The sequence below is a fragment of the Tubulanus polymorphus genome, chromosome 9 (assembly GCF_964204645.1).
Source record: "Tubulanus polymorphus chromosome 9, tnTubPoly1.2, whole genome shotgun sequence".
NCBI classification, from domain to species: Eukaryota; Metazoa; Nemertea; class Palaeonemertea; order Tubulaniformes; family Tubulanidae; genus Tubulanus; species Tubulanus polymorphus.
The window spans coordinates 3,779,810-3,806,130 of NC_134033.1; the positions used below are offsets into that span (position 1 = coordinate 3,779,810).

A 26,321-nucleotide genomic window follows, 5' to 3' on the forward strand; every position below is an offset into this window, starting at 1 on the left:
GACTTATTATGTCGAAATTCGACTTATTTTCATGTCGAAATTCGACTTATTATGTCGAAATTCGACTTAATAAGTCGAAATTGTGAAAAAAATTTCTCGTATGTCACCTAGGGGCTTCCGTAGATAACCCTAAGGAAGCCCGTCATACGTCACGCTACTGACCAAGGAATCCCGAGAACGTTGAAATCAACCCTGGGAAATCCAGGAATTACCAAACAAGATCACCGTGTCGACCAATCAGCGTCGTTGAATTATGTTCACGTGCGTCCCAGTTATAATCAAAACATTGTTGTTTTCAGTTTAGTGCAGTAGTACTGTTACTTACACGGCGTGCTGTTGTTTATCTGTTACAGAGAGAGAGAGAGGGAGATAGAGAGAGATCATAGAGAGAGGCTTGTCAGCGTGAAAGGAAAATACACTACCATTTTCCGTGTATTCGTGACACCACAAGTCAGGTGTGAGGTTATAATAGAGTCAAGACAGACATTATTGCGTGAGGTAAGAAGAAACTTCAAATACATTTTTACTAACCAACCTGACCATATGCGCTAAACTCACTGAAAAATTCCAAAACTTCAATTTTTGAAGTACATGTACTGTAGAGGCCTAAACAGTTTATTTTTTCCTATCGGTTGTTGGCGGTGGTGTAGGCCTATTTTGGGGTGGTAAGTGTGGGGGTGAGGATGTGTGTGTGTGGGCCAGGGGGGGGGGGGGGTAAGTGTGGTTGGGAATAGGCCAGAGGCCTTTTCGAAACGGTCTCTTCTTACCTTTTCTTCTTTTGGTGGGACACAATCAAAGAAAGGTGACAAACTACCACGATCCGCAGTGGATACTGGGACGTATCACTACAGATTACAGATAGGCCTACAGATTTAATTTAAGATCTGTCAAAGCCGAGGTTCGTACTTTGGGAAATGAACTCCAGGCTTAGTTAGAACTTACCTAATCGTGGTGGTAAGCTTATAATATAAGCTTATTTAATCGGATGGGCTTTTTGTGAAAATATCCGATCGGGCCTACTAGCCTACCAGTCGATCCTCGCTTGCAAGGGTTTCATTGCTTCGCGCTGAAGTTCGTGTCAACGTAAACACTGGCTGCGGACCCTTCACCGGTCTATTACACCGTCCAAAATTTTTGGGGCTTAATAGACAAATTAGAGACTGCGGCCAGGGTTTACAAAAAGCTTCAACAGTCGGCAATCTGACTACTGCCCTACAAGGGTCGTTATTGGCTTCCGAAACTGTGGGACCAGGTATTATCATTAAGAGCCAAGGGGGGGGGGGTAAATTTCATTTTTGGCGGGCGATGAATTAAGGCCTATAGAAACCTGGGCTTGGTTTCACGGACTGGTATCAAACTTATCCCTAGGGGTAACTCCTAAATCTGAGTAACAACCACAGTAACAACGAGAAACCATGGTTAAAAACTGACAAATTTCGAAATGTTCCCAGGGACTAGTTGGCTTCGGCATCTATGAAACCGAGTCCTGATGACGTGTTCCTCTCTGTCTTCCTCTCCCGAGAGAAATGGTAATCTTCGAATTATGACATTTTTCCGTTTCAGATGTTAAAACATGGCTAGGCGTGAATCGATTACGATGATGATTACCGCTATTGTTGTCGTCGCCGCGGCGATGACGGTCGGTCGGGTGACGGGCGCGTGCCCGGCGGCGTGTTCGTGCGACCCCGCGACGGGACTCTACGACTGCCGCGACGCGAACCTACGGGGAATTCCGACCAGACTGCCGAACCCGGGCAGCGTCAAACAGCTTCTACTGAGCGGAAATAAAATCGAGGTACGAAATATGGATTGGTTGGACTTTAACCCTTTCAGCGCGTCTACACCGCAGTGCGGTGTATAAATCAGTGATAGATTTTTGCTAGTACACCGCAGTGCAAAAATCGATGAAGTATTGATGTAATTAGTAATTATTTCTATTGGAAGATGGCAGCACCTGTTAAACATAGTATAATACTAGTAACTAACGATACATCGCACCGCGGTGTAGACGCACTATAGAGGTATTCCCGTTATTCAACACACTAGGCTGGAATTTTTGAAAATTTTCAAATTATCTTCAGCACTATAGGGTATTAATTAGCCAGCACTGAAAGGGTTAACCTGGGACAGATTGCATGAACGCGGCTGCAGTGCGAAAATGGTCCTATCCTAAACCTTGAGATAGATTTTTGCTAGTACACCGCAGTGCAAAAATCGATGAAGTATTGATGTAATTAGTAATTATTTCTATTGGAAGATGGCAGCACCTGTTAAACATAGTATAATACTAGTAACTAACGATACATCGCACCGCGGTGTAGACGCACTATAGAGGTATTCCCGTTATTCAACACACTAGGCTGGAATTTTTGAAAATTTTCAAATTATCTTCAGCACTATAGGGTATTAATTAGCCAGCACTGAAAGGGTTAACCTGGGACAGATTGCATGAACGCGGCTGCAGTGCAAAAATGGTCCTATCCTAAACCTTGAGACTGTGCTTAACTAAAGAACTAAGATGGCCTTAGATTGGTCTTAAATCTAAGCGATGACTATGGGACTGGATCCTAAAATCCCAGTTGACTGTCAGTCATGACTTATAGTTGTGGTGATCCTAAATTTTATGACTTGTCTTAAGTTGTTGAGATTTGCGTGTTTTCTGCAAGGTTTCAACAATCAACGTAGATGAGTTCATATACGACTGAATATTCCATATCATTTAGTAAAAAAATGCAAAGAATATATCTTTTCTAGAGAAGCTTTCTGTACTAGGGGTATTTTGTTGGTTATTGAACCAAAATTTGAAAAATTAGCATCTAGACTGGTATTAAGTTGTCAGATTGGCTAAAGAACCAAAATTCGCTATAGAACCTGGGGCCGGTTGCATAGTCATGGCTTATAGGCCTACTTAAGACCAGTCTAAAACCAACTTAGTTCTATAGCCAATCTAACAAGTTAAGACCAGTCTTAAGATTGAAGACCACTTTTGGACTTAAGTCACGACTGTGCAACTGTCCCCAGAGTTTCGACTGGTCTTAGGTTGATAGGTTATAAAACCGAAATGAGCTCTTAGACTGACTGATCTTCAAAATTGTTTGATTTGCTGAGAAACCGATGCGGTCGAACCAAAAGATTTCTCCATATTCGCCTGTAGCAGATTCTCTCTGGGAATTTTGTGTTACACATAGGCCTACTATAACATGGAAAAAGACCGGGGAAAACTCGTGGAATTTGTAAATGGCGGATAGTGGCAGCGCCCTCTAGGCCTACGGGACCTAGTTTCTCTAAGAATGATTTAATTCAGGGAATACAAAGGGTCCAATTTAGATTTCTTCATTACTTCAGTTTACGTTAATTCCATTAAACCCTTTTCTTGAGCAATCGGGACCGTTTTATGGAAAACCTTTTCGATGAATTATTTCACATTCTTTCGACAGATTTATTGATATTTAATGTGTCATTGTTCCTAGAATTCGGGAACAAAAGAAAAACCGGCCAGGGTCGAAAAATGGTTGGAATAGAAATCGCGCTATTTTCGGCGACCCGGTTTTAAAAGGACACCGATGACCCACTCGTCCACGAAACCGTGAACAAAACTATCACGACTCTTGCACACGCGGCCCCCACGCGCGCAAATCTTATTGTTGTTTTGAAGAAATCATTTTCGAGCAATTCATGACTGTTCTATTCATTAAAAGGCAATTGACCCGAAATCGCGTTCGATATTGTTTAACTTTCAATGGAAAAAGACCTTCGTAATTGAAACGTGTCTTTTGAAGAAATATAAGATGAGCAAAATTTTCAGTTTGGAAAGATCTCGCCAGGTCTTTTCCGTGTCAGGGTCTCTCGAAACGCGTGATCTAATCTCTGAAAGCTAATTTGTCGCGTTCTTTGTTAAAAACACCACCGGTTCCACACTAAAAAGAGATTTGTTGAAATGTGTTCGTTTTCATTTACTGTTAGTATTAATGTTTGTCATATTAACCCGTGTGAACTTGAAGGAACAAAAACCATCAAATTCTGAGTTTTAGCCGTTTGCCTCAAACGTACCGCTCAAATTCTGAAAAAGTGCTTTCGAAAATCTTTTTAATCACATATTTCCTTTCTGAAGAACAATTCATTTCATAACGCTACGATTTTCACAACAAGGTGACGATTCCGATTTCATGGGTTCACCCAGCTTCAAACAATCCTAGATCCGTCCTTGTATTTTATCCAGCATTTTAGAAACAATGACTTGAAGTTTATAGTCCATCTTAAAATCTTAAAAACCCTCGAATTTTGATGGTTATGTCATAATAATGATAATTATTAGTGTTATTTATGTAGCGCAGGTATCTCAACCAGGAGTGAAGTGAAGTTTATTTAGACACAAAAGTACAGAGGAGAATACAAATACGCAAAAATATAAATCAGTCATTAATGTACAGAAATGTGTCAAGGATTCATCCCAAGCCAAACAAGGCTGCACTCAGAAAGGGGATGAACCCTGAAAACTAATAATGAGAAAAAAAAGAAAAATTATATAGATGATGATATATACATAATTTTGATAAATCAGATCCTTACAATGATGATAATTGAGTCCGTCTGTTTAAATGCGCTGCAAATTTGGTATTAATTACCCCCAACCCATAACTCTATTCTTGTATCAGTCATCTCTGCCTGGGTAGAAGTAACATCTGAACAGCTGCTAGACGCTTTGGAGTCGTCTATCAGACCAGGTACTCATTTACTTCTGGGGCCTTTTGCAGAGTGATGGCTTAGACTTAAGACCAGTCTAAGACCAACTTAGTTTTATAGCCAATCTAACAACTTAAGACCAGTCTTAAGATTTAAGACCACTTTTGGACTTACGGTAAGTCACAACTGTGCAACTGGCCCCTGGGTGGGCTGAGGCAATTAGGAGCCTATAGACCGGGGACATTATTGTAATATACGGGGATCGAACCCATGACCTGGCTTCCCATGAACGCTCTACCACTCGGCCACACCGCTCGTTATATACCCCCAAAGCCCCTCGAATACCCCTAGAATACCCCTCGAATTCCGAAATCATTGATCTGTACGAGAATTTTTCGATATATTTTCAGGTGGTCGCGTCGTTGGACATGTACCGCAACTTGGTGCACCTCGATCTGGCGAACAACCGGTTAGAAGTGATCGAAGCGGGCGCGTTCGCCGGCGCCGCCGACCTGCGCATGCTGTCGCTAGCCAACAACCGCATATCGGTCGTCGACCGGCGCATGTTCCGCGGTTTGAAGAGTCTCGAGATCGTCGACCTGTCGAATAACGATATCGCGGAAATCAGCGACGAGGCGTTCGCCGATTGCGCCGGCTTGCTGAATCTCGACGCGTCGGGCAACGCGATCAAACGCGTCGCGCGCGCGGCGTTCGTCGGTCTCGACTCGTCGTTGAGCTACCTCGACTTGTCGCGCAACCGGCTGACGGAGATTCCGACGAAATCGTTCGCCGAGTTGCGCATGTTGCGCGCGCTTCTACTCGAAAACAACGCCGTCCAGGTCGTGCGTTCGAACTCGTTCGACGGACTGGCGAAGTTGCGTAAATTGAGCCTGACGGGCAACGCGATCGTGACGATATCGGACGGCGCGTTTGCCGGCGCCAAGGCCCCCGTCGACCTGCGTTATCTGTCGCTGAAGGAGAATAAGTTGGCGCGAGTACCGACGACGGCGTTGGCGTCCGTACCGGCGCTGGAAGAGTTGGATCTGAGCGGTAACGCGTTCGAGGTCGTCGACCCCGATTCGTTCAAACCGTTCGATCGTCTGCGTCTGCTCCGCGCGAACGACTGCCCGCGTTTGAAGGTCGTGCGGAACTACGCGTTCTCCGAGTTGATACTGCTCGAGGAGTTGCAGCTCGGCGGTAACCGCGCGTTGGACACGTTGGAACCGCACGCGTTACTCGCGACGCCCTCGCTGAAGCGTTTGTTCCTCGCGCGCAACAAATTGTCGTCGGTGCCCGAGGAGCTGGCCGACTGGCGCCGATTGGACGTTCTCGACTTGCGGTACAACCCGTGGCGATGCGAGTGCGCGTCGCGCTGGATGGCCGACATGTTAAAATACGTGGCGCGTAACGCGACGCGGTTCTACGCCGACGAGGTCTACTGCGTCGACGTCGGCGGGCAACACCGACGGATCGTCGACGCGCTTCCGCGGGATTTCGGCTGCCCGTTGTCGGCGGCGCAGCGGAACGATGACGCCGCCGCGGCCGCCAAAGACGAGTTCGACCATCGCATAATGTTCGGCATAATCGGCGCTACGAGTCTGGCGTTGGTCGTCGCATTTTTCGTCATTCTCTATAAATTCAAAATCGACGTTTTCAAACGGTGTCGCGGACAGATGCGGTATAGACGACAGTCGAATCTGGAAACGGTCGTCACGATGACGTCAGCGGCCGCCGCCGCGACGGCGGCGGACTCGGAGCAGACGCCGATGAAAGTTCAAAACGGTATTTCGTCGTCCGGTGAGATTACGTCCTGAGATACTGATCATCGGTTTACGACGCGAGTATTTCTTCTCATTTCGGCCGCTTTCTCTCTCCGTCGAAATCGAGACCCTGGAAGCCTTCGATCTTCATTGTATATATTGAATATTACTTTTAAACATTAAGGGATACTGGCAGCGCTCACCCGCTGCAGCAGTATCAGGGCAGGGCCGCTAACAGGGGAAGCCCCCACAAATGTTGGAAAAGTGCCCTTTTTGCAAAATACTGTTTTATTTTATAGAACTATTCTTTTTCGGAAACCTTTGCCCCCTCCCCCCTCAAAAAAAGAAGAATTCAAATGCGAGGTATGGCTCTGCAGGGGCGGATCGAAGAAAATTGCAAGGTGGGGGTTCAACCCTGACTTAAACGAGAAAACTTAAGTTTAAAGTTTATCGGCGCCTTGAAAAAGTTAAGTAACTCATGAGCGGCACTCGAGATCGTTTCGAAATATTCGATGGTTTTTCGCGCCATGCTCGTACTACTACTTTTACTACTGCTAGTTATTTATTGTCCCATGTTTGTCTATTTGTCAGGCAGACATTGGCAGACGTGCCGGTACTAGACGAGCGATATTATGATTTATTGCCTTGTTTTCGTACTTTTTAAACGCGCGAGCAGCTGATGACATTGTAACCCGTTTTCAATGTCGTATTTTCATACTTAACTATGTATTAATTATGTAATTTCGTGGCACCGCGAGGTCAAGGTCGGCGCTAATTATGTATTTAATCGTCAACAGGATGTACGTCCTAAAACTGTCATTTCTCAAAGGCTGCTCGGGCGCAAAAATGTTCCTGAAATTTAAGCCTATTAACTTAAAAATGAAACAGATAAATTCTTTTCATTCTCATGAGAGGAGATTTCTTGGAATTTCGAAATATGTTTACTCTACTACTGATTTCTGGTGTTGTTCAAAACCGGTGTAAATCTTTGAGGTTGGAATTATGTTTACATAAAATGCGGATATTTTTCTAACTAACCGATTCGAATTGTACAGTAATGTTTTAGCGCCAACAATGTTTAACGTTGATTACAAACAATACGTGCTGGTTTTCAAGACAAGACGAAATTTGTCTTTTTCCATTACGGTAACAATTGTTTATGTTTTTAGTTCTTCGTCGATGGATGTTTTAAACTTAGAATGAATGTATGAAATGACCTATTTTTGTTTCGTGAAATGCTCAATATGTTGGTTAAAAAATGTCAAATGTGGCAGTTGTTTGTTCAAGTTAGGAACATGACTGCATTTATAATCGATAAAAATAGCAAGTTTGTGGTATGAAGAGAATTTACCTGATCAGTCAAAATGTGGAGAGTGTAGAGGGGTTTTTACCCAATTAGTTAAACGTAGTCAGTAGAGGCGTTTGCTTTGGAATCTCGTGGGACCCCTAGAGTACACAAATTCCAAGGTAGTCGAAGCAGGGATGGGTCATTGTTCGGGTCACGTGCTTCGTAGCAAGTCTCTCTGATATTAGCGCTACTCGGAGCTTCTTTGCGGAAAAGCCGGTTCCATAGTAAGGGCTTAGAATTAAGACCAGTATGAAGCCAACTTAGTTCTATAACCAATCTAACAACTTAAGACCAGTCTTAGAATTCAAGACCAGTTTCGTTCTTAAGTCCTGACCATGGAACCGCCCCACCCCTGATTTAGGCTAACAATGACATGATAAAGCGGTCAGTTACAACGTCTATCAAGGGCACATCTCGCTAAAAGGTGCTGAAAAGTTCAAACCATGTTACAAACCAAAATTATTATTTCTTTATGCTGATTTTCAACACGGGTCCCCTCAATGCTATATAAACCATCACAGGGCGTTGAAAATGAGCCACTTGTTACTTAAGGGGTCATTCATTTATTACGTACGCATTAGGGGAGGGGAAGGCGAACGTGCAATTGCGTACTGTAATGTTGAATGTATATGAAAAAATGGTCGATTTTTTTATTCAAATTCTATGCGTACGTAATAAACGAATGATCCCTTATGAATGGCCCTCTGCTCAGGTTTTGCAGCACGTGTGACATATCCTATGCCTTCCATGTATTATATATATTTGGTATATTCCACTAAACGGTTGACATTTTTTTATTGTCAAATAAGTATTATTTATTTCATTATGTCGCCATTACAGTATTATAAATTAGGTGCGATAGACTCCTCCTAAGGGATCTTTCATTTATTACGTATGCGTTAGGGGAGGGGGAGCGGTCAGTGCAATTGCGTACTGTAATGCTTAATGTACATATATGAAAAAGATGGCTGATTTTGTGTGCGGGCGGGGGTTTAAAAATTCAAATTTTATGTCTACGTAATAAATGAATGCTCCCTACATAACTGGAATCAACTGGAACCAAGGATTTGTGTTTTACGCAGTGAAATTCGTTGTGATGGCTTTAAAATTTGCGTTCGATTTTAGGAGATAATTTGACTTGAGAGCGTTTGAATCTAGTGGAGGGTGCAGTCGACAAAAACCTAAGATCCAGTGAGATTCGATATCATATCAAGTTCCATTGTGAATTAACTGATTTGTGAATTTCTGGTGTGTTCTTAGTCCACTTGGGACTACAGTGCCAGTTGGGTAGGAAACATCCCTCACTGAGGATATCTTATAATTCAATCAGGGAATTTGAATTTTTGGTGTCATGTTGTTCTTGCTGGTGACGAGTGACACAAGGAACCTCTTGATAAGAAACAGCCTTCACTGAGGATATCTTATAATTTAATCAGGGAATTTGAATTTTTGGTGTCATGTTGTTCTTGCTAGTGACGAGTGACACAAGGAACCTCATGATAAGAAACAGCCCTCACCGAGGATATCTTATAATTTAATCAAGGAATTTGAATTTTTGGTGTCATGTTGTTCTTGCTGGTGACAACTGACACAAGGAACCGCTTGATAATAAACAGCCCTCACTGAGGATATGTCGTAGGCCTAATTTAATCAGAGGGAATTTTGGTAAGTGTTTGGGGAAATATATCAGGCTGATATATTTTCCCGACCTCTGACCTGTATCCTGAGGAAAAGTGTAAAAATGTCAATTTTTGGCGAAAAAAATATGTTACAGTGTTAGTAATGTAGCATGTTTTTCACGGAAATCCAAAAGGTTTTGCATACACAGCTGGTCAGGCCTTCTGTGTCTATAGTTGTGGATTTCATGTCAACTTTTTTACAGCGGATATTGAAATAATTTTACTGAGGGATAAACAATTTCGAATTTGACCCGCACAACACTGTGGGCCTGGGTCCAGAGTCAAATTAAACCCACACAACTGTGGAACTGGATCCGGAGTCGAATTAAGCCCACATAACTGTGGAACTGGATCCAGAGTCATATTAAACCCGAACAACCGTGGAACTGGGTCTAGAGTCAAATTAAAGCCAAACAACTGTAGAACTGGATCCAGAGTCATATTAAACCCACACAATTATTGGATTTTGATTTTTTTTCATATTTCTACGACATTCCCCTTTTTTTGGTAGAGCCTTTAGGCTTGGGGATGTCCTTTCAGGACCAGTGGACATCAAAGCAACATTTATAAAAAATCTTTTACATACATTGATAAACAAATATATTATTACAAGGCACAACTGTGAAACTGGATCCAGAGTCAAATTAAACCCACGTAACTGTGGAACTGGATCCAGAGTCAAATTAAACCCACGCAACTGCGGAACTGGAAATTAAGAGCTCTCAGATAAATGTACACTGTATGTCACAGAATATGATAATACCGGTTGGATAGAAATATTTTTTTATGAAAAAAAAAATTACGTGACGTGTGTTGTTTGAACTATGATGAATGAATGAATGAATATTGTCTCTTTGCGCGCAGCTGTGCTGTTAGTACAGTGTTCTGATAATGTGTACAGTCGGATTTTCAATAAACGTTCTGTGCTATTCAACACGCTAAAACTACGTATAACTATGTCGATCCTAGATAGACACAGCAAACCCCGCTTTATTCGGATATCAGTTTCATTAAGTCCGATTTAGTTCTAATCCCCTATATTATTGTTTTAAGATCCATCTTTGAAAAAATGAAATAAACGGTTGTTAAGTACGTACAGCGGAACCTCGTTATAACGAATTCGGATACGACGAGAGTCGATATAACAAATATATAGAATAAGAGTCCGTGGTTATAACGAACATATTTTCTGGTCCCGTGAAGTTCGTTGTAACGAGGTTCCACAGTACGTGTATGATGTTTAATTCGGATTTCTAGGAAACCGGATGGATTTCGTCTGTCCCGCAAGTGATTCGAATTAAGCGGGTTCTAACAACAAATCCGGGGTCCTAATTTCAAAAACTGCGTGGAATTGTTGATTCCACAGCGATGATCGTCTTTCTGCGAGTTTTCGAAAACTGCTGGCATCGATTCTCTGATCGAGTTTTAAGGTGTAGCCTATTGTAGTGAAAATTATATTTATTTTTGTAAATATTGTAAATTTATACGGAGTTTTGATGACGCGGGCATTTTGCTGTAAATATAAATATGAAATGATAACTCAGTAAGAACCAAGCCGTGTTTTGTAAGTTCATTCTGGGAAACTCTGATGTCCAAGGTTTTCACCCTGTATATACTCTTGGATCGATATCGCTAGTGGACTACACAGGCGAAGGAGGTTGTGGTGATTGGAGCTGGTCCGGGATGCTGACTCGGGGTCATAGCACCCTGTCCTGATATGGGAATGTGCGTCACCACGTTCTGTTGCAATTTGAAGCTTCTGGTCATTTCATTTTTTTCAAGGCCTATGGATCTGGTCCTTTTACGTAAATTGGAAATCTTATGAACTATTCAGTACGAATACGAATATTTATTACACTCCAACCATTTCCATGGTATATGGAGGAAAAACAGTATTTACAATCATTTACAAAAACAGGCAATAATAGTATTTAAAACATAACAAACGTTATTTAAAACATACTATTAAATTTCCAACACTAGCGCCATCTACCAGTGTTTTGGCACTGAGGAAGAGGGACAGAGACAGGACGGGAAGGAGAGGGCCAGGACGGGAGGGAGAGGGAGAGGCTGAGGAAGAGAGCATCTGATAGACTGGTTGCCGGTCTCTACCTTCTGACTGCGAATGCGCATGCGGGCATCTTCACCCAAGGGATTCGAACCCACTACGCTAAAGCTGTTCCCCGAACCCCGTGACCTCACGATACGTTGGAGTCGTTACTAGACGACCAGAATCCGGTCGTACCAATCACAGCGCTTGTAACAAACCGTCAGTAGACTTCTGTTGGTTTTCCCGTTAAATTAACCAATCAGCGAACGTTTTACCGAACAAGGAAGTATTTCGCAAATCGATATATGACGTCACGCGCAACAGCGCCAGTAATGAAATCACGCTTCGTGAGGCCAGGGGGCTGGTGGAAGCGAGTTCGTGAGTGATACCGGACCCCTGGCAAGCGAGGATGGCATGCGGGTGGCACAGATTTGGACAGGCAACCAGTCTACGCGCCTAATACATAGACTGGTGGCCGCTTTCAATTCAAAGCGATTGCACGATTGGAAATGATCTTCGTCCATAACAGATGATGCATGGAATTTGAACGTGAAATGATAATAGAAAAGAAAATAACATTGATGACGTAAGTCACCAGATTTGATATTTCATCGAAGAAGAGGGTGAATGTGCTTAGATATTCAAGGCCTTAATTTAAACCCTTTGCCCTACAAATATGATGTTCACAATTCCCAGTTTAGGATTGCCGCTTGATGCTTGCATTCGTATTTCAACACTGACTGAAGCCTATCAATGTGATAGAGGTTTCTTTTTTTGGTAGGTACGTATAATAAAGACAATTTTCAAGTAACGGCGATGTACCGTACTAAAATGCAACTTATATCAACAAAGGGTTTCGTTTTGTGTATATAGTTTAATATACGTGTTGCCTATCCAAGATTCTCCTCCTTGGCAAATGGGAAGATTCTAAATGCGAAGATTGCTTGAAAAATGTTTCCATCGTGTGTTGTACAACAAAATTGCACACATAGATGATAATGAGTTAGTGATATCCTGTGGTGACTAGAAAGTGATTTGTCATGCGATCGAAGACGAATGCGACAATTTAGACAAAATAAAGTTAACAATCGGAGGCTGGCAGCAGACGGCTTCAGTGAGATCCACGTCAAGTCACACGGCTTCAGACCCGCGTCGAGTCAGACGGCTTCAGACCCGCGTCGAGTCAGACGGCTTCAGACCCGCGTCACGGTCACCGTTGTAGCAACTGTAACGATAGGAAATTCTGACAAATGAGCAAGATGGCGCCGGCGAACGGAACTGACGTCACCGAATGCTCGTATCTATCGAAGAATAACGTCTGGTTGACCGTGTTGTTGTACGTATCGACGCCGATCTGCTTGACCGGGTTCGTTTTGAACGCTATCAGTTTCGTGATTTTACGCAAGCACAGTTCGCGTTCGAATTCTTTCCACCTGTTGCAGATTTTGGCCGTCGTCGATAACTGTTTTCTGTTAGTGTCGGTGTCGTTGGTGAACGTGCGTCGGTTTTTCTCCTATTTGACGTACGGACGGAGGTTTTTCTATCTATCGGACGCCTTCATCGGGCCGCGATTCCTCGTCTACCTAGCTCCGCCGCATCTTATCATGCGTATGATAAGAAACTGGCTTATCGTGCTGATAAGTCTAGACCGGGTTATTCATATCGTTTTCCCTTTGAAATCGATCGTTTTATGCACTAAATTCAAACTAAATTTATCATTCGCGTTTATAGTCGTATTCAGCGCTGGGTTGCAAGGTTTCAAATTTTGTTGTTTGAGGTTTTCCCACCAGATTCCCAAATGCCCAGCAGTCAATATTCCGTTACTGCGATTTCATGCTGAATTCCCAGGCGGTGTGGATGAATTGACTATTGTCACCTCGATCATAATTTTGCCATTTGTAATTCTATGCGTGACCAACACCATATTATCCGTGCACTTGTACAAAGCACGTGCCAAGCGACAGACGATGGCGACGTCTGGCGGCACACACGGGAAAGACCAAGAATTGCAGGCGACGCTGCTCGCTTTAGGTATCGTGGCGACGTTTCTAGTTTGCGAGAGCCCGAATAGCGTGGAGCGAATCGTCGAAATCGTCTTCTACAACGGCAGACGATTGCGCACGCATCCTATGATGCAGGTTTCCATTCAAATGGATTCATGCGTCAATTTTCTAGTTTATTGTCTGTCGAGTAAAAAATTCCGGACGCTGACGGCGCAGATGTTGGCGATAAGAGAGCACTTAATCAAAGTCTGAATCAACCTTATCCCCATTTTAGGCAGGTTTCGATTGGTCTCTATACGGATTTTGGACTGACTTTCTGGCCGGTAAGTTTCGACCAAAATACCTGTAGAAGCATCCTCTTCCGGCAGGGATTCGAACCAGATTGAATCGAGATTGCCACGGTACGAAACTCTGCCACACTAGACTGAGTGCACAGCTTCACGCGTAGATGATGTCATCATCAGCCAATCAGATATCCCGTTTTATTTTAGCTTGGGTTTTCCCATTTATAGTTCTTCTGTGAAATTTACCTCCGCGATTATACAACGAGCAATCTGATTGGTGCCGCAAGTTTTCGTGCGGCAAAGCTGCGCATGTACCTGCGCACCCGGTCTACTGATGCAGGGGTTCGTGCCGTGGCTGAGTGTAGCGATGCCATCAAGTTCGAATCCCTGCCGCGGGAGGATGCTGTAGAAACAGCCGGTGGAGAGTTTGTAAGATTTCGATTGGCGTTTACCCGAATCTCTTCTGTCGCGTTTGATTTGACTAGACTATAACATCTCAATCCGGAATGGTAGAATCTGTAAACCTGACCTCGTCGACCGGTGGAGCGTTTGTCAGGTTTCGGTTGGTCTTTACCGATTCCAGAATGTAATCTTGATATATGCGGGCCGGTAGAGAATTTGTAATCCGCGAATTACTAGGCCCCTATTTGTAAAACGAATACGTTGGATCAAAACCTGCTTTTATTGGTGAATAATACAATACAGTGAATAATCTAATGCTTGCTGTGGTTATATGATTAGGATAATCCAATTAGCCAGAATGTTTAGTTTAATTGCTGTCAATGTCAATTCATATTTTCAACAAGGACAACAATTCACCGTTTAATTCAGTTAAAACGGTTAGGTAAGGGTTATATGGTAATAATACATGATAATAAAAATGATATTGTATAATGAATTTCTTTCCCAGGAAGTACAAAACACAAATACAGTCATTGTTATTACATAAAAGAAAACGAAAAAGAAATATAGCTGCAAAGCAGCGATTATGGGTTTTCGGCAGAAAAGCACGAGATGCATTTGAACCGATGAATAGAAATTGAAAAAAATAAATTGGCGGGCATTCGAAGATGACACAACTGAAGAAAATGTAAAGATTCAGCAATCCTCGAAGCAACCCTCTTCTTGCGTATCATCGGGTAGAATGGATGTTCCATCACCGTAGGTATGCGGGAGTACAGGATACCTGAAGGGACATGCTGATTGCTAGTTGTCGATGCGAGTTGCGGTACTAGATTTCCGCCGGTGTTTGTCGTCTGACAAATAGTCGGAGGTCAGAATTTTAGGTTTAGAATATGATGGACAGTACATACACAAGAATCTGTTTAGTTCAGAATGACTGTTATAATTCTACCAGAATACAACATTTCATTTAGAAACAGTTAGTTGTCGAATCTGATAGATGAATTTCATGTACGAAAAATGCGGAAAATGAATAATAATAATAATAATCAACAGAATTACAAAAACTAATTACTTCGATACTGAAAAAGCGTAGGAAAGAAAACAGAGAAAACAGGACAAAATGAGATCCCGAGGGGTATATTTTAAGAAAAAGCCAATGCCCTGGTGGAATGAGAATTGGACAGGAAAAACAATTTTGGGATTGAAATTGATAGCATTTCACTTAAACCGCATAAACATCGCCAAAAAGATGCGAACCAAGATGAGGTGAACGTAGAGAGGGGGTATGACGATATGAATTTCAATTTTGTAATATGTTTTTATAGAATATTGATTTCGACATCAAAATCGCTGACGTTGCAGAATAAAAAATAGAATATATTTTTTGCACTGAACTCACTGAAAAACACACGAATGAAGATTAGTTGAATGTTTAAAGGGGGTATGACGATAGGGATTTCAATTTTGTAACATATTTCTATAGAACATTGATTTCAACATCAAAATCTCTGACGTTGCACAATATGAAATAGCATATATTTTTGCAGCGAACTTCGATATTTTATCACCTGCTCTGCTTGGGATTCGAATGCTCGTAATTAACAATGGTAAAAACTCTTTGAAGCTATATTTGGTTACCGGTCGACTAGGTCTTTGACGAAATAACGTTATTATATTTGCACCCAAACAGTCTGTTAAAATACGCAACGTTATTTACAGACGGCCTATTTTGTATATAACCACAAGCATCAGATGCGCAGACGACATCGAACACACAGCGACGTGAACAGTCATCAAACCGTAAGTAATGTATTCGGGGGAAAAGTTTGCAGAAAATTGTTCAAGCGAATGATTTGGTTTGATTCGTTTCTTTCGGTGACTTCGTGTTTCCAATGAAGACCACAACAATATTCCAACACCCCCGTTTTTGCGCATATAAAGGCTTTTCTAGAACCTGGGCACTGTTTTGGGTTCGTCACAAAGAAGAATTGTGAATGAGTTAGGGAGCATCTCAGCATTTCGATCGTTTTTTCAATTACTCGTCAAAGGGGACGGGGGAGGGGTTTAAGGCCAACCCCGGTATGATCAGGACTACCGATCATAACTATGGGATTCGAACATTAACATTCGAACATCAAAAAAGACGTTTGTTTGAGAAAACATGCACCCGTTACGGGAAATTTGTTCATAAAATCTCTTAGAGTTTAGGTTTTGACAATTTTTTTCCATAATTTTTCCATTCAATTTTCAATAAAAGTTGTGATCAAAATACATTCGTGACAACTTATCAGTGTCTAATCAATGGGTCGGTCGAGGGGTAAAAGAAGAATAATAAATCATTTTAATTGACACAACTATTGAGATTTTGCTGCCTTGTCGATTGGTTCGCGCGCGATGGACGGGGTCACTGGAGACTGGGATTGGCTACGAATTTCGTGACTCTGATATTCACGGATCCAGCCCTTTTGTGTGCGAAAATTATATTTAATTACTGGGTCGATCGGTGACGTCTAATTCAGTAACTGTTATATGGGTAAATATCATTATGGAGAAAAGTGAGGCCGTAATAAGTGGGGCCGTATTGCCGAGCTTTTTCAAAAAGTGCGGTTTTTCACCACGAATAAATGTCACTTTCCTATTGAAGAACCAAGGAGAGGTCTTTGATATGATTTTTTGGGTACTCGAATAAATCATTTGACAATGGATTGATTTTCATTTTCCATAATAAAACATGAAAATTGTATCCACTCGACGAAAAAGATCTTTTTGAAGGGGACTTTGAGAATTTTAGGGGGTCGTTCGCTAACCCTGTACCCCTCGGTACGGGCCCGATACACGAAACACCCGTGTTACGGGTACTTCAGGAAAACGGTATTTTCTATACGTGTGAACCATCCTCCTTTGCCAGGGTTTGATTGCCTGCCGGCTAAGGGGCCATCAATCTATGGATTAAGCCAATGATATGCGTTGGTTTTCAACGGTAGATTCGTTACGCATCCCTGATTGGCTAGTATATAGAATGGTGGCCGCTGAGCAGCAACCTGTCCGCGCAAGAAACTTGGGCAATCTAATAGCAATGCGTGTGAACTAACGTGCAGACCATAGGCTTACCGGGCGCTTCGAGTGTTTCTGGCTAGCAAGAGCGCACTTTTAATGATAATAACGATTAATGCATATCCCAGTTACATTTTGGTTATTAATAAATGCCAAAACACCGAAGTGGTACCTGCAGCGAGTGAGGTTGACATCTACTAGTACGCCCATTTCGCTTTTTTTTATGTGACAATCGATTGATTGATCCGACCGACGAATTTCAGTGGTTTAAGACATCGGAAAACTTATGAAATATCCAAACGTCTTATTTTACAATATTTCGTACTATAATTCGTGAACAAAACATTATTATCCTTGTAAAATATCGAAATCACCTTTGCGGCCGGTCACATGCGTATTCATCATAAGAATCGGTCCTTAAACAGGGTGAATGCAGGTTGCCGTAGAATTCGCCAGGTATTTTCTTTATGATTCATATAGGTGTCATTTGATTCACTAGAAAGTTACTGAACGCTATCACCACGATGAAGACGATCATTGCATTATTATGTAAGAATCCGTTATAATATTGTAATTCCATGAGTAACTCACGACTTTTGCACGATATACAATGGATGGATTTTCCCTAATTTTATGTATGTTTTTCAAGTCGTAGCGGTTGTTGGTGTCGCATTTGCACGTTACACGGCCGAACAGTACCAAACAATGTGTAGTCAACATTGCGATGGAGAATCGGGAATGGCGGACCCGACTGAGAGAGCAAGGCTTTTACCAATTTGTAAAAGGTAAGTTAAATTTTCTAGTCATCAGTAAAATATTCTTGCCGTATAAACGCTCAGCGTGTTCATCCTACGAGAACAACATACCCTCGCTTGCCAGGGTTTGGTTGCCGCCCGCTGAATTTCAAGCAAACCTTTCATTCGTCGATTCGGGCATGGTTTGTGTTGGTATGAGATTCGGCGGGCGGCAACCAAACCCTGGCAAGCGAGGGTATGTTGTGTATAGATCCACTAGCAAAATAATGTCCAGATATCGTTTGGAATCTCGTCCAGGTTCACAAAATTACGTCACTGAAAAACAATTGTTTGTGCCTAGTTCTGCCGCTAGGTGGCGAATGGGGCCATTCAAGTTTCATCGAGATCCACACACCATAAACGAAGCTAAGCATCCGAAGGACAGACACAGACGAACGAACGATACCGAGAACCAATAACGCGTCTTTTGATATCTAGCTCTAGCTTAAACCTATATTTGGGGGGAGGGACACAAGCTGTAGAGGATGTTTGAATGATAGAGATAACTAATCTTTGCATTTTCATTTTCAGACGTTGTGAGATTACCGCAATGTGTTTAAGATCAAAATGCGGCGGATCGATTCAATCTGCAGAGAATATGTGTTTTGTGAACTGCCAGCGTGCTGCTGCGCAAGCTTGTTAAATGGCTTCGTGAATAAACGTATTCTGCAAATCTAACACAATTGACAGCCTGTTTCTCGTATATTTTGACTAGGGATGAATTTATGTTTTGTACTCCAACAGTAATTCGGAATGTTAGGAATGAATTGTTTCATCTGCCCGAAGTTGAGGGCTCCGCTGGGTCCGCATGGTTGGATTTTCTTTCACCAATATCAAACACGCTGATATACTTACCTTTAACTCCGGGTTAAAAGGTAAAAAACAAAACATAACAACATAACCTTGTACTTACATTTTAAGTTTGACAATTGCATACGATCAATGATAGGTTTACCTATACCTAAAGGAATTCTCAACTCAACAGTTGTTATTTTGTGTAGTTGTTATTAGTGTAAAAGTGTTTCTTTTTTTTATAAACTGATAGAATATGGTTCATGGTCGCTCCAAACAATTTTCAGCTTCATTCCAAAGTATCGTACTGGTTTACTGATTTACAAGTGCGACTGAGCCAGAATTGTTCGCAATAAAGATACTCTAATTTACACTTGTCGCTGATTTGACTAGGATGACACAACTTCACGCGAGATATGACACCAAAAAAAAACATTGTTAAAATACTCAAAAGGTTTTTCTAAATTTTTTTGGCATACTTCCGGAAAGAAATCCCCCGGAAATCCGATCCCCGACCAGAAATATTCCCGAAATAAATCCGACGGAAATTTCCGGCACGATTCCGGAGAAAAATCTTCTGGAAGTTACTGACTTTCTGTTCTGCGTAATTTCTGGGCACGAATGACGCGAAGAAACCGAGCCTTTACTTGGGAATTGGTCTGAAATGCTCGACGGTCTGACAACGTCAATATTGTACGCCCCCTGGTGAACAGGTAAGTAATCAATGAGCTAAACTCGCCACTAACATATTGCTTTGAGATGGAATTTGCATATAGAATATGCATTTTTTTCCAAAATCAGAAACACATTTCGAAATCTACCTTCGTAATCAAACCAACACCAAAATACGGAAACTTCCCTATTGGGAAAAAGAAATATCGGACGCATTAAAATTGCCCTGCGTGATGGTTATTTGACTGGATTTCTACAGCCGATTTTCATACAGAAATATTCACGAATTTCTCGTCCCAGTAAAAGATATATGTAGAAATTGACCACGAAGTTGCCGACTAAAAACTGCATGAATATGTCGTGTAGGAAATCTCTCTGTTTCGGCGAAATTGGTAACAGCGAAATAACTGCTGATGGGAGCAAAAATATCGCAAACGCGAGCAAAACTGTTACGAGCATTATTGTCGTACGTTTTGATTTCGTAGTTTTCTGATCGGACGAAACCATTTTTGAACCTCTGAATAACTGAACTGTTCATAGCCGAAATTGATGTTCGGTGCGATATGAATGTGGACGACTGTTACGATGAAAACGATCATTCAGTAGTTGAATTCGTAGAAAACATCCGATGAACCTGTCGGAAACGAACATCGACAAAATAGACGTGAGGTATAGGACCAGTATATTCACTGCAATAATCATGAATATAATAAATCTAGCGAATCTAAGGTGTAAATATCAAACGAGATGTGAACGGCAAGATATGATCTCTTCCCAATATATAACCCTCACGAATTTCATTGAATAATAGTTAACCATTCAAGCTGCAGGTCCAAAAATGACGCATTTCGGTCTCAGAAAGGTCATTATCCGATTTTTCTTATGATACTAGGGGCCTTTAAGCGATACATATAATAATAATACTATTAATAGTAATAATAATTTATTCAGCATAAAATCCATTTTAAATATGCTCATTGGCTTTACATCATATATAAAAAGAGAACATAGAAACAGAGAAAACTAAAACGAATTTAGTTAAAAAGCTTTCGATGAACAAATGGGTTTTGAATTAAGATTTAACATCGATTGAAGGACTAGATTCAATTGGTCTTGATGGCCGTTTACAGAGACATTGTAGCAATCACAACTGAAAAATAATACCGATATACAACTTAAGTTAAAACTATGGCCATTTATAGAATTATGTTACTAATTTGTAGTCAGTGCGGAACGTTTGGTTTTGGAACAATAATGAGGGGTGGTAGGTAAGTCATGATTTACCACATGTTACTTCCGTGTTGATGAAAATCTCGCGAGAATGGCGCAACATTGAAACCTGGCTTATCATACATATTTCTTGTACATATTCACAATTTATCCGCTATAAAGGCTCGATAAACAATTGCATGCTTACGATCAGTATGATTAGCGCTGGCGGCGATGGTTGTCCGAAACGCGATTTCACGAGAGAGTTACCGCCATCTTGTTTGCACTGCGCATGCTCCTCCCCATTCTGTTTGTAAACACAGTCCACACATGAGCACTACACTCGCTGCGTGAGCGTATCACTCTCAAAACAAAACAAATAGCACCAGAACCCGCCAACCTGGGCACCTTTTCAAACGATTTTACATCTACACGATTAAATCTATTTCTGACAGCGTTTTTGCTTCTTATTCGTTTATCTAGTGTTTCAACGAGTTTATCAGCACCGGACGACCTCCAGGGGTTAAGATGGATCTTTGAACAAATGAACAATTTTCAAATAGTGATTTTTTCCCACGTATGTTATTCATTTATTTCAACTCAAAAACCTTTGGAGAATTTAATTAAAGAAATAGTCGCAAATCCTTCGAATGATCGCACGTGCGATCGCGGCCGCCCCGCTCGTGCTTGAAATGGAAAATTAGTATCTCGTACGATGATGAGTGATCGAAAATAAAAGATGAAATCTAAATCATTCGATGCTTTCAGAGAAATGCATTGGAAAATGTGGTTTGGAAATAAACTGAATGTGTTATTACCTCATTTCACATGTTGCCTCCCTCCTGGACGTATTAACTACGCTAAACTATGATCGTTGTGACCTTTGTGCTGGCCACAAATGCACGCACATCACACTACACTACCAATTCGACACCCAACTACCCACAGCTTTGATATAACCATCCTATTATCTAGTGTGTTTCTCCCTGAGTTCAATTGAACTAGGTATAACAGAGTACTGAGGCAGAGTACACATCTAAATATGAACCATTGAGGAAACTTGATCGATGCAACTTCGAAATTTCCCTTGAAAACTTATAAATGTATGAAAAGTCCAGATTTCTGGGTGCAACGTGGCCAACAGAAATGCATCGTCAAGTTCGCGTCGATTTAACGTGACATTTAACATACTATATTCGAAGAATGTATTGATTCGTGTTATCGCATTTATGATATCATATTACGGCTATTATTTCGTTGACAATTTAAGGAAATTTATCGCAGATCAACTGTATCAACTGGTCCTATATATAAACTGAATATCAAGACAATCCACCAAAGCGTCTACAAAACTTCCCAAATTGACTGGATTCCGTCTACAGATGAACAAACAGTAACGAAAAGTGAACGCAATTTCCCGCTTGGACTTAAGTCCCTAATGGACTAAAAAGCGATGTATTTAATTTTGAACTCCTTCCACCCTCTTCGCTCGCATCTCCCCCTTTAAACAGCATAAAGATCGCCAAAAACACACGAATGAAGATTAGCTGAATGTTGAAAGGGGGTATGACGATAGGGATTTAAATTTTGTAACATATTTCTATAGAACATTGATTTCAACATCAAAATCTCTGACGTTGCACAATATGAAATAGCATATATTCTTGCACCGATTTTCGATATTTCATCACCTGCTCTGCTTGGGATTCGAATTCTCGGAATTAACAATGGTAAAAACTCTCGGAAGCTATATTTGATTACCGGGTCTCGGTCGACTAGGTCTTTGATGAAATAACGTTATTATATTTGCACCCAAACAGTCTGTTAAAATACGCAACGTTATTTACAGATGGTCCATTTTGTATATAGCCACACGCATCAGAGGCGCAGACGACATCGAATCAACAGCGACGTGAACAGTCATCAAACCGTAAGTAATGAATCAGGGAGGAAAAGTTTGCAGAAAATTGTTCAAGCGAATGATTTTGTTTGATTCATTTCTTTCGGTGATTTCGTGTGTCCAATGAAGACCACAACAATATTCCAAGACCATAACCGTTCTTTTTGCGCATATTAAAGCTTTTCTAGAATCTGGGCACTGTTGAGCTCGTCACAAAAAATAATTGAGAATGATTTAGAGAGCATCTCGACATTTCGATAGTTTTTTTTCAATTAGAATAACTCGCGGAGGGGGTTGGGATGGGGGGTTAAGGTATACCGCGGTATGATCACGACTACCGAATATCGATCATTACTATTTGTTTTGAGTATTAATCAAAAAGCTGCTTGTTCGGAAAAACATGCACTCTTTGTAAGCTCTTTGTTCACTTAGTAAAACATGCACTCTTTACGAGAAATTTGTAGAGGCGTTTTTGTTTATTAAGTCTCTTAGAGTTTAAAAGCTTTTAACAGATTTCTTTCATGATTTTTTAATTAAAAGTTGTGATCAAGATACATTCGTCAGAGCTTCTCTTTGAATGTGGTCTTGGGCATGTGTCTGATCAAAGTGGGTTGGGGGTAAAACGAATAAAGACAGTTATTCTAATTGATGCGTCAACTATTGAAATCTTGGGAGACTGCCATAGTCGATTGGGTTGGTGCGCGAGCTAATACGGGGTCACTGGAGACTGGGATTGGCTACGAATGTCGTGATTGTGTAATTCACGGAGCCTCCCCTGTTGCGTGAAATCATCGATATGTGGTCGGTGAGATCGAATTCAGTAACTGATTTGGGAAAATACCATTATGTAGAAAAAGAAGGACCGTTTTGAGGCCGCACCGAGCTTTATTGAGGGGGAGTTCTATTTCATGAAAAAGGCACTTTTTCACCAGGAAAAATAACACTTACCTTAATACCATAAGCGGAGATCTTGAAACGATTTTCTGAGTACGAATAAATCATTTGTGAATGGATTCTTTTCATTTTTTTTTTCATTTTCCAAAATAAAACGTGAAAATTGTAAACAAATTTTGACGAAAAAGATCTTGACCCGAATTTTTTTTCACACTGACTTTTGAAGGGCACAATGAAAATTTTAGGGTTCGTTCACTACCACTGAACACCCTCGATACACGGGAAACACCCGTAACACGGTCTCTTCTCTACGTCTAAACCATCCTCGCTTGCCAGGGTTTGATTGCCTCACGGCTAAGGGGCCACCAGTATTGAATTAACCCAATGATATGCGATGGTTTTCACCGGCAGATTCCCTACGCATCCCTGATTGGGTACATAGACTGGTGGCCGCTTAGCGGTTCGACGGTTCCTGGCTGACAAGAGCGCACTTTTAATAATAATAACGATTTCACGCGGGGACAATACATATCTCAATTATCTGTCGTTTGTTGATAAATGCCAAAACACCGAAGTGGTACCTGCAGCGAGTGAGGGTGACATCTGACGCCCATTTCATTTTTTTCATGTGATAGATTATTCAATGATTCGACTGGCGTGTTTCAGTGGGTTTAGGCATCGGAAAACTAATGAAATATCCAAACGTCTGATTTTACAATATTTTGTATTTATGAACATCATTATCATTATTAAGTATCTTAATCGCCTTTGCGGCCGATCACATGTGCGCTCATCATAGGAATCGGGCCTTAAACAGGGTGAATATAGGTTGCCGTAGAATTCGCCAGGTATTTTCTTTATGATTCATATAGGTGTCATTTGATTCACTAGAAAGTTACTGAACGCTATCACCACGATGAAGACGATCATTGCATTATTATGTAAGTAATTCGTTATAATACTGTAATTCCATGAGTAACTCACGACTTTTTCACGATATACAATGGATGGATTTTCCCTAATTTTATGTATGTTTTTCAAGTCGTAGCGATTGTTGGTGTCGCATTTGCGCGTTACACGGTCGAACAGTACCAGACAATGTGTAGTCAACATTGCGATCGACAATCGGGAAGGGTCACCGACCTGACTGAGAGAGCAAAGCTTTTACAAACTTGTAAAAGGTAAGTTAAATTTTCTAGTGATCAGTAAAATATTCTTGCCGTATAATCACTCAGCGTGTTCATCCTACGTACGCGGGCGGCAACCAAACCCCGGCAAGCGAGGGTATGTTGTACCTAGAGGTACGTATAGATCCAATAGCTAAATGATGTCCAGATATCGTTTTGAATCTCGTCCAGGTTCAGTAGGTCATTTTCACAAAATCACGTCACTGAAAAAAAAATTGTAAGTGCTTAGTTCTGCCGCTAGGTGGCGAATGGGGCCATTCAAGTTTCATCGAGATCCACACACCATAAACGAAGCTAAGCATCCGAAGGACAGACACAGACGAACGAACGATACCGAGAACCAATAACGCGTCTTTTGATATCTAGCTCTAGCTTAAACCTATATTTGGGGGGAGGGACACAAGTTTTAGAGGATGTTTGAATGATAGAGATAACTAATCTTTGCATTTTCATTTTCAGACGTTGTGAGATTACCGCAATGTGTATAAGATCAAAGTGCGGCGGATCGATTCAATCTGTGGAGAATAGTATGTGTTTTGTGAACTGCCAGCGTGCTGCTGCGCAAGCTTGTTAAATGGCTTCGCGAATAAACGTATTCTGCAAATCTAACACAATTGACAGCCTGTTTCTCGTATATTTTGACTAGGGATGAATCTATGTTTTGTACTCCAACAGTAATTCGGAATGTTAGGAATGAATTGTTTCATCTGCCCGAAGTTGAGGGCTCCGCTGGGTCCGCATGGTTGGATTTTCTTTCACCAATATCAAACACGCTGATATACTTACCTTTAACTCCGGGTTAAAAGGTAAAAAACAAAACATAACAACATAACCTTGTACTTACGTTTTAAGTTTGACAATTGCATACGATCAATGATAGGTTTACCTATACCTAAAGGAATTCTCAACTCAACAGTTGTTATTTTGTGTAGTTGTTATAGTGTAAAAGTGTTTCTTTTTTTACAAACTGATAGAATATGGTTCTTGGTCGCTCCAAACAATTTTCAGCTTCATTCCAAAGTATCGTACTGGTTTACTGATTTACAAGTGCGACTGAGCCAGAATTGTTCGCAATAAAGATACTCTAATTTACACTTGTCGCTGATTTGACTAGGATGACACAACTTCACGCGAGATATGACACAAAAAAAACATTGTTAAAATACTCAAACGGTTTTTCTAAATTTTTTTGGCATACTTCCGGAAAGAAATCCCCCGGAAATCCGATCCCCGACCAGAAATATTCCCGAAATAAATTCGACGGAAATTTCCGGCACGATTCCGGAGAAAAATCTTCTGGAAGTTACTGACTTTCTGTTCTGCGTAATTTCTGGGCACGAATGACGCGAAGAAACCGAGCCTTTACTTGGGAATTGGTCTGAAATGCTCGACGGTCTGACAACGTCAATATTGTACGCCCCCTGGTGAACAGGTAAGTAATCAATGAGCTAAACTCGCCACTAACATATTGCTTTGAGATGGAATTTGCTTATAGAATATGCATTTTTTCCAAAATCAGAAACACATTTCGAAATCTACCTTCGTAATCAAACCAACACCAAAATACGGAAACTTCCCTATTGGGAAAAAGAAATATCGGACGCATT

The 26,321-nt window shown here is 41.3% G+C and overlaps 2 protein-coding genes across 2 annotated transcripts; both read left to right on the forward strand.

The window, feature by feature from the left end:
• Positions 1-299: 299 nt before the first annotated feature.
• Positions 300-11,012, forward strand: LOC141910919 (uncharacterized). Its single transcript, XM_074801814.1, has 3 exons — positions 300-498; positions 1,564-1,795; positions 5,094-11,012. The coding sequence occupies exons 2-3, from the start codon at positions 1,574-1,576 to the stop codon at positions 6,495-6,497; spliced, it is 1,626 nt and encodes a 541-aa protein (XP_074657915.1). The 5' UTR covers positions 300-498; positions 1,564-1,573; the 3' UTR covers positions 6,498-11,012.
• A 1,767-nt stretch (positions 11,013-12,779) lies between these two features.
• Positions 12,780-13,775, forward strand: LOC141911241 (FMRFamide receptor-like). Its single transcript, XM_074802227.1, has one exon. The coding sequence runs from the start codon at positions 12,780-12,782 to the stop codon at positions 13,773-13,775; it is 996 nt and encodes a 331-aa protein (XP_074658328.1).
• Positions 13,776-26,321: the final 12,546 nt, after the last annotated feature.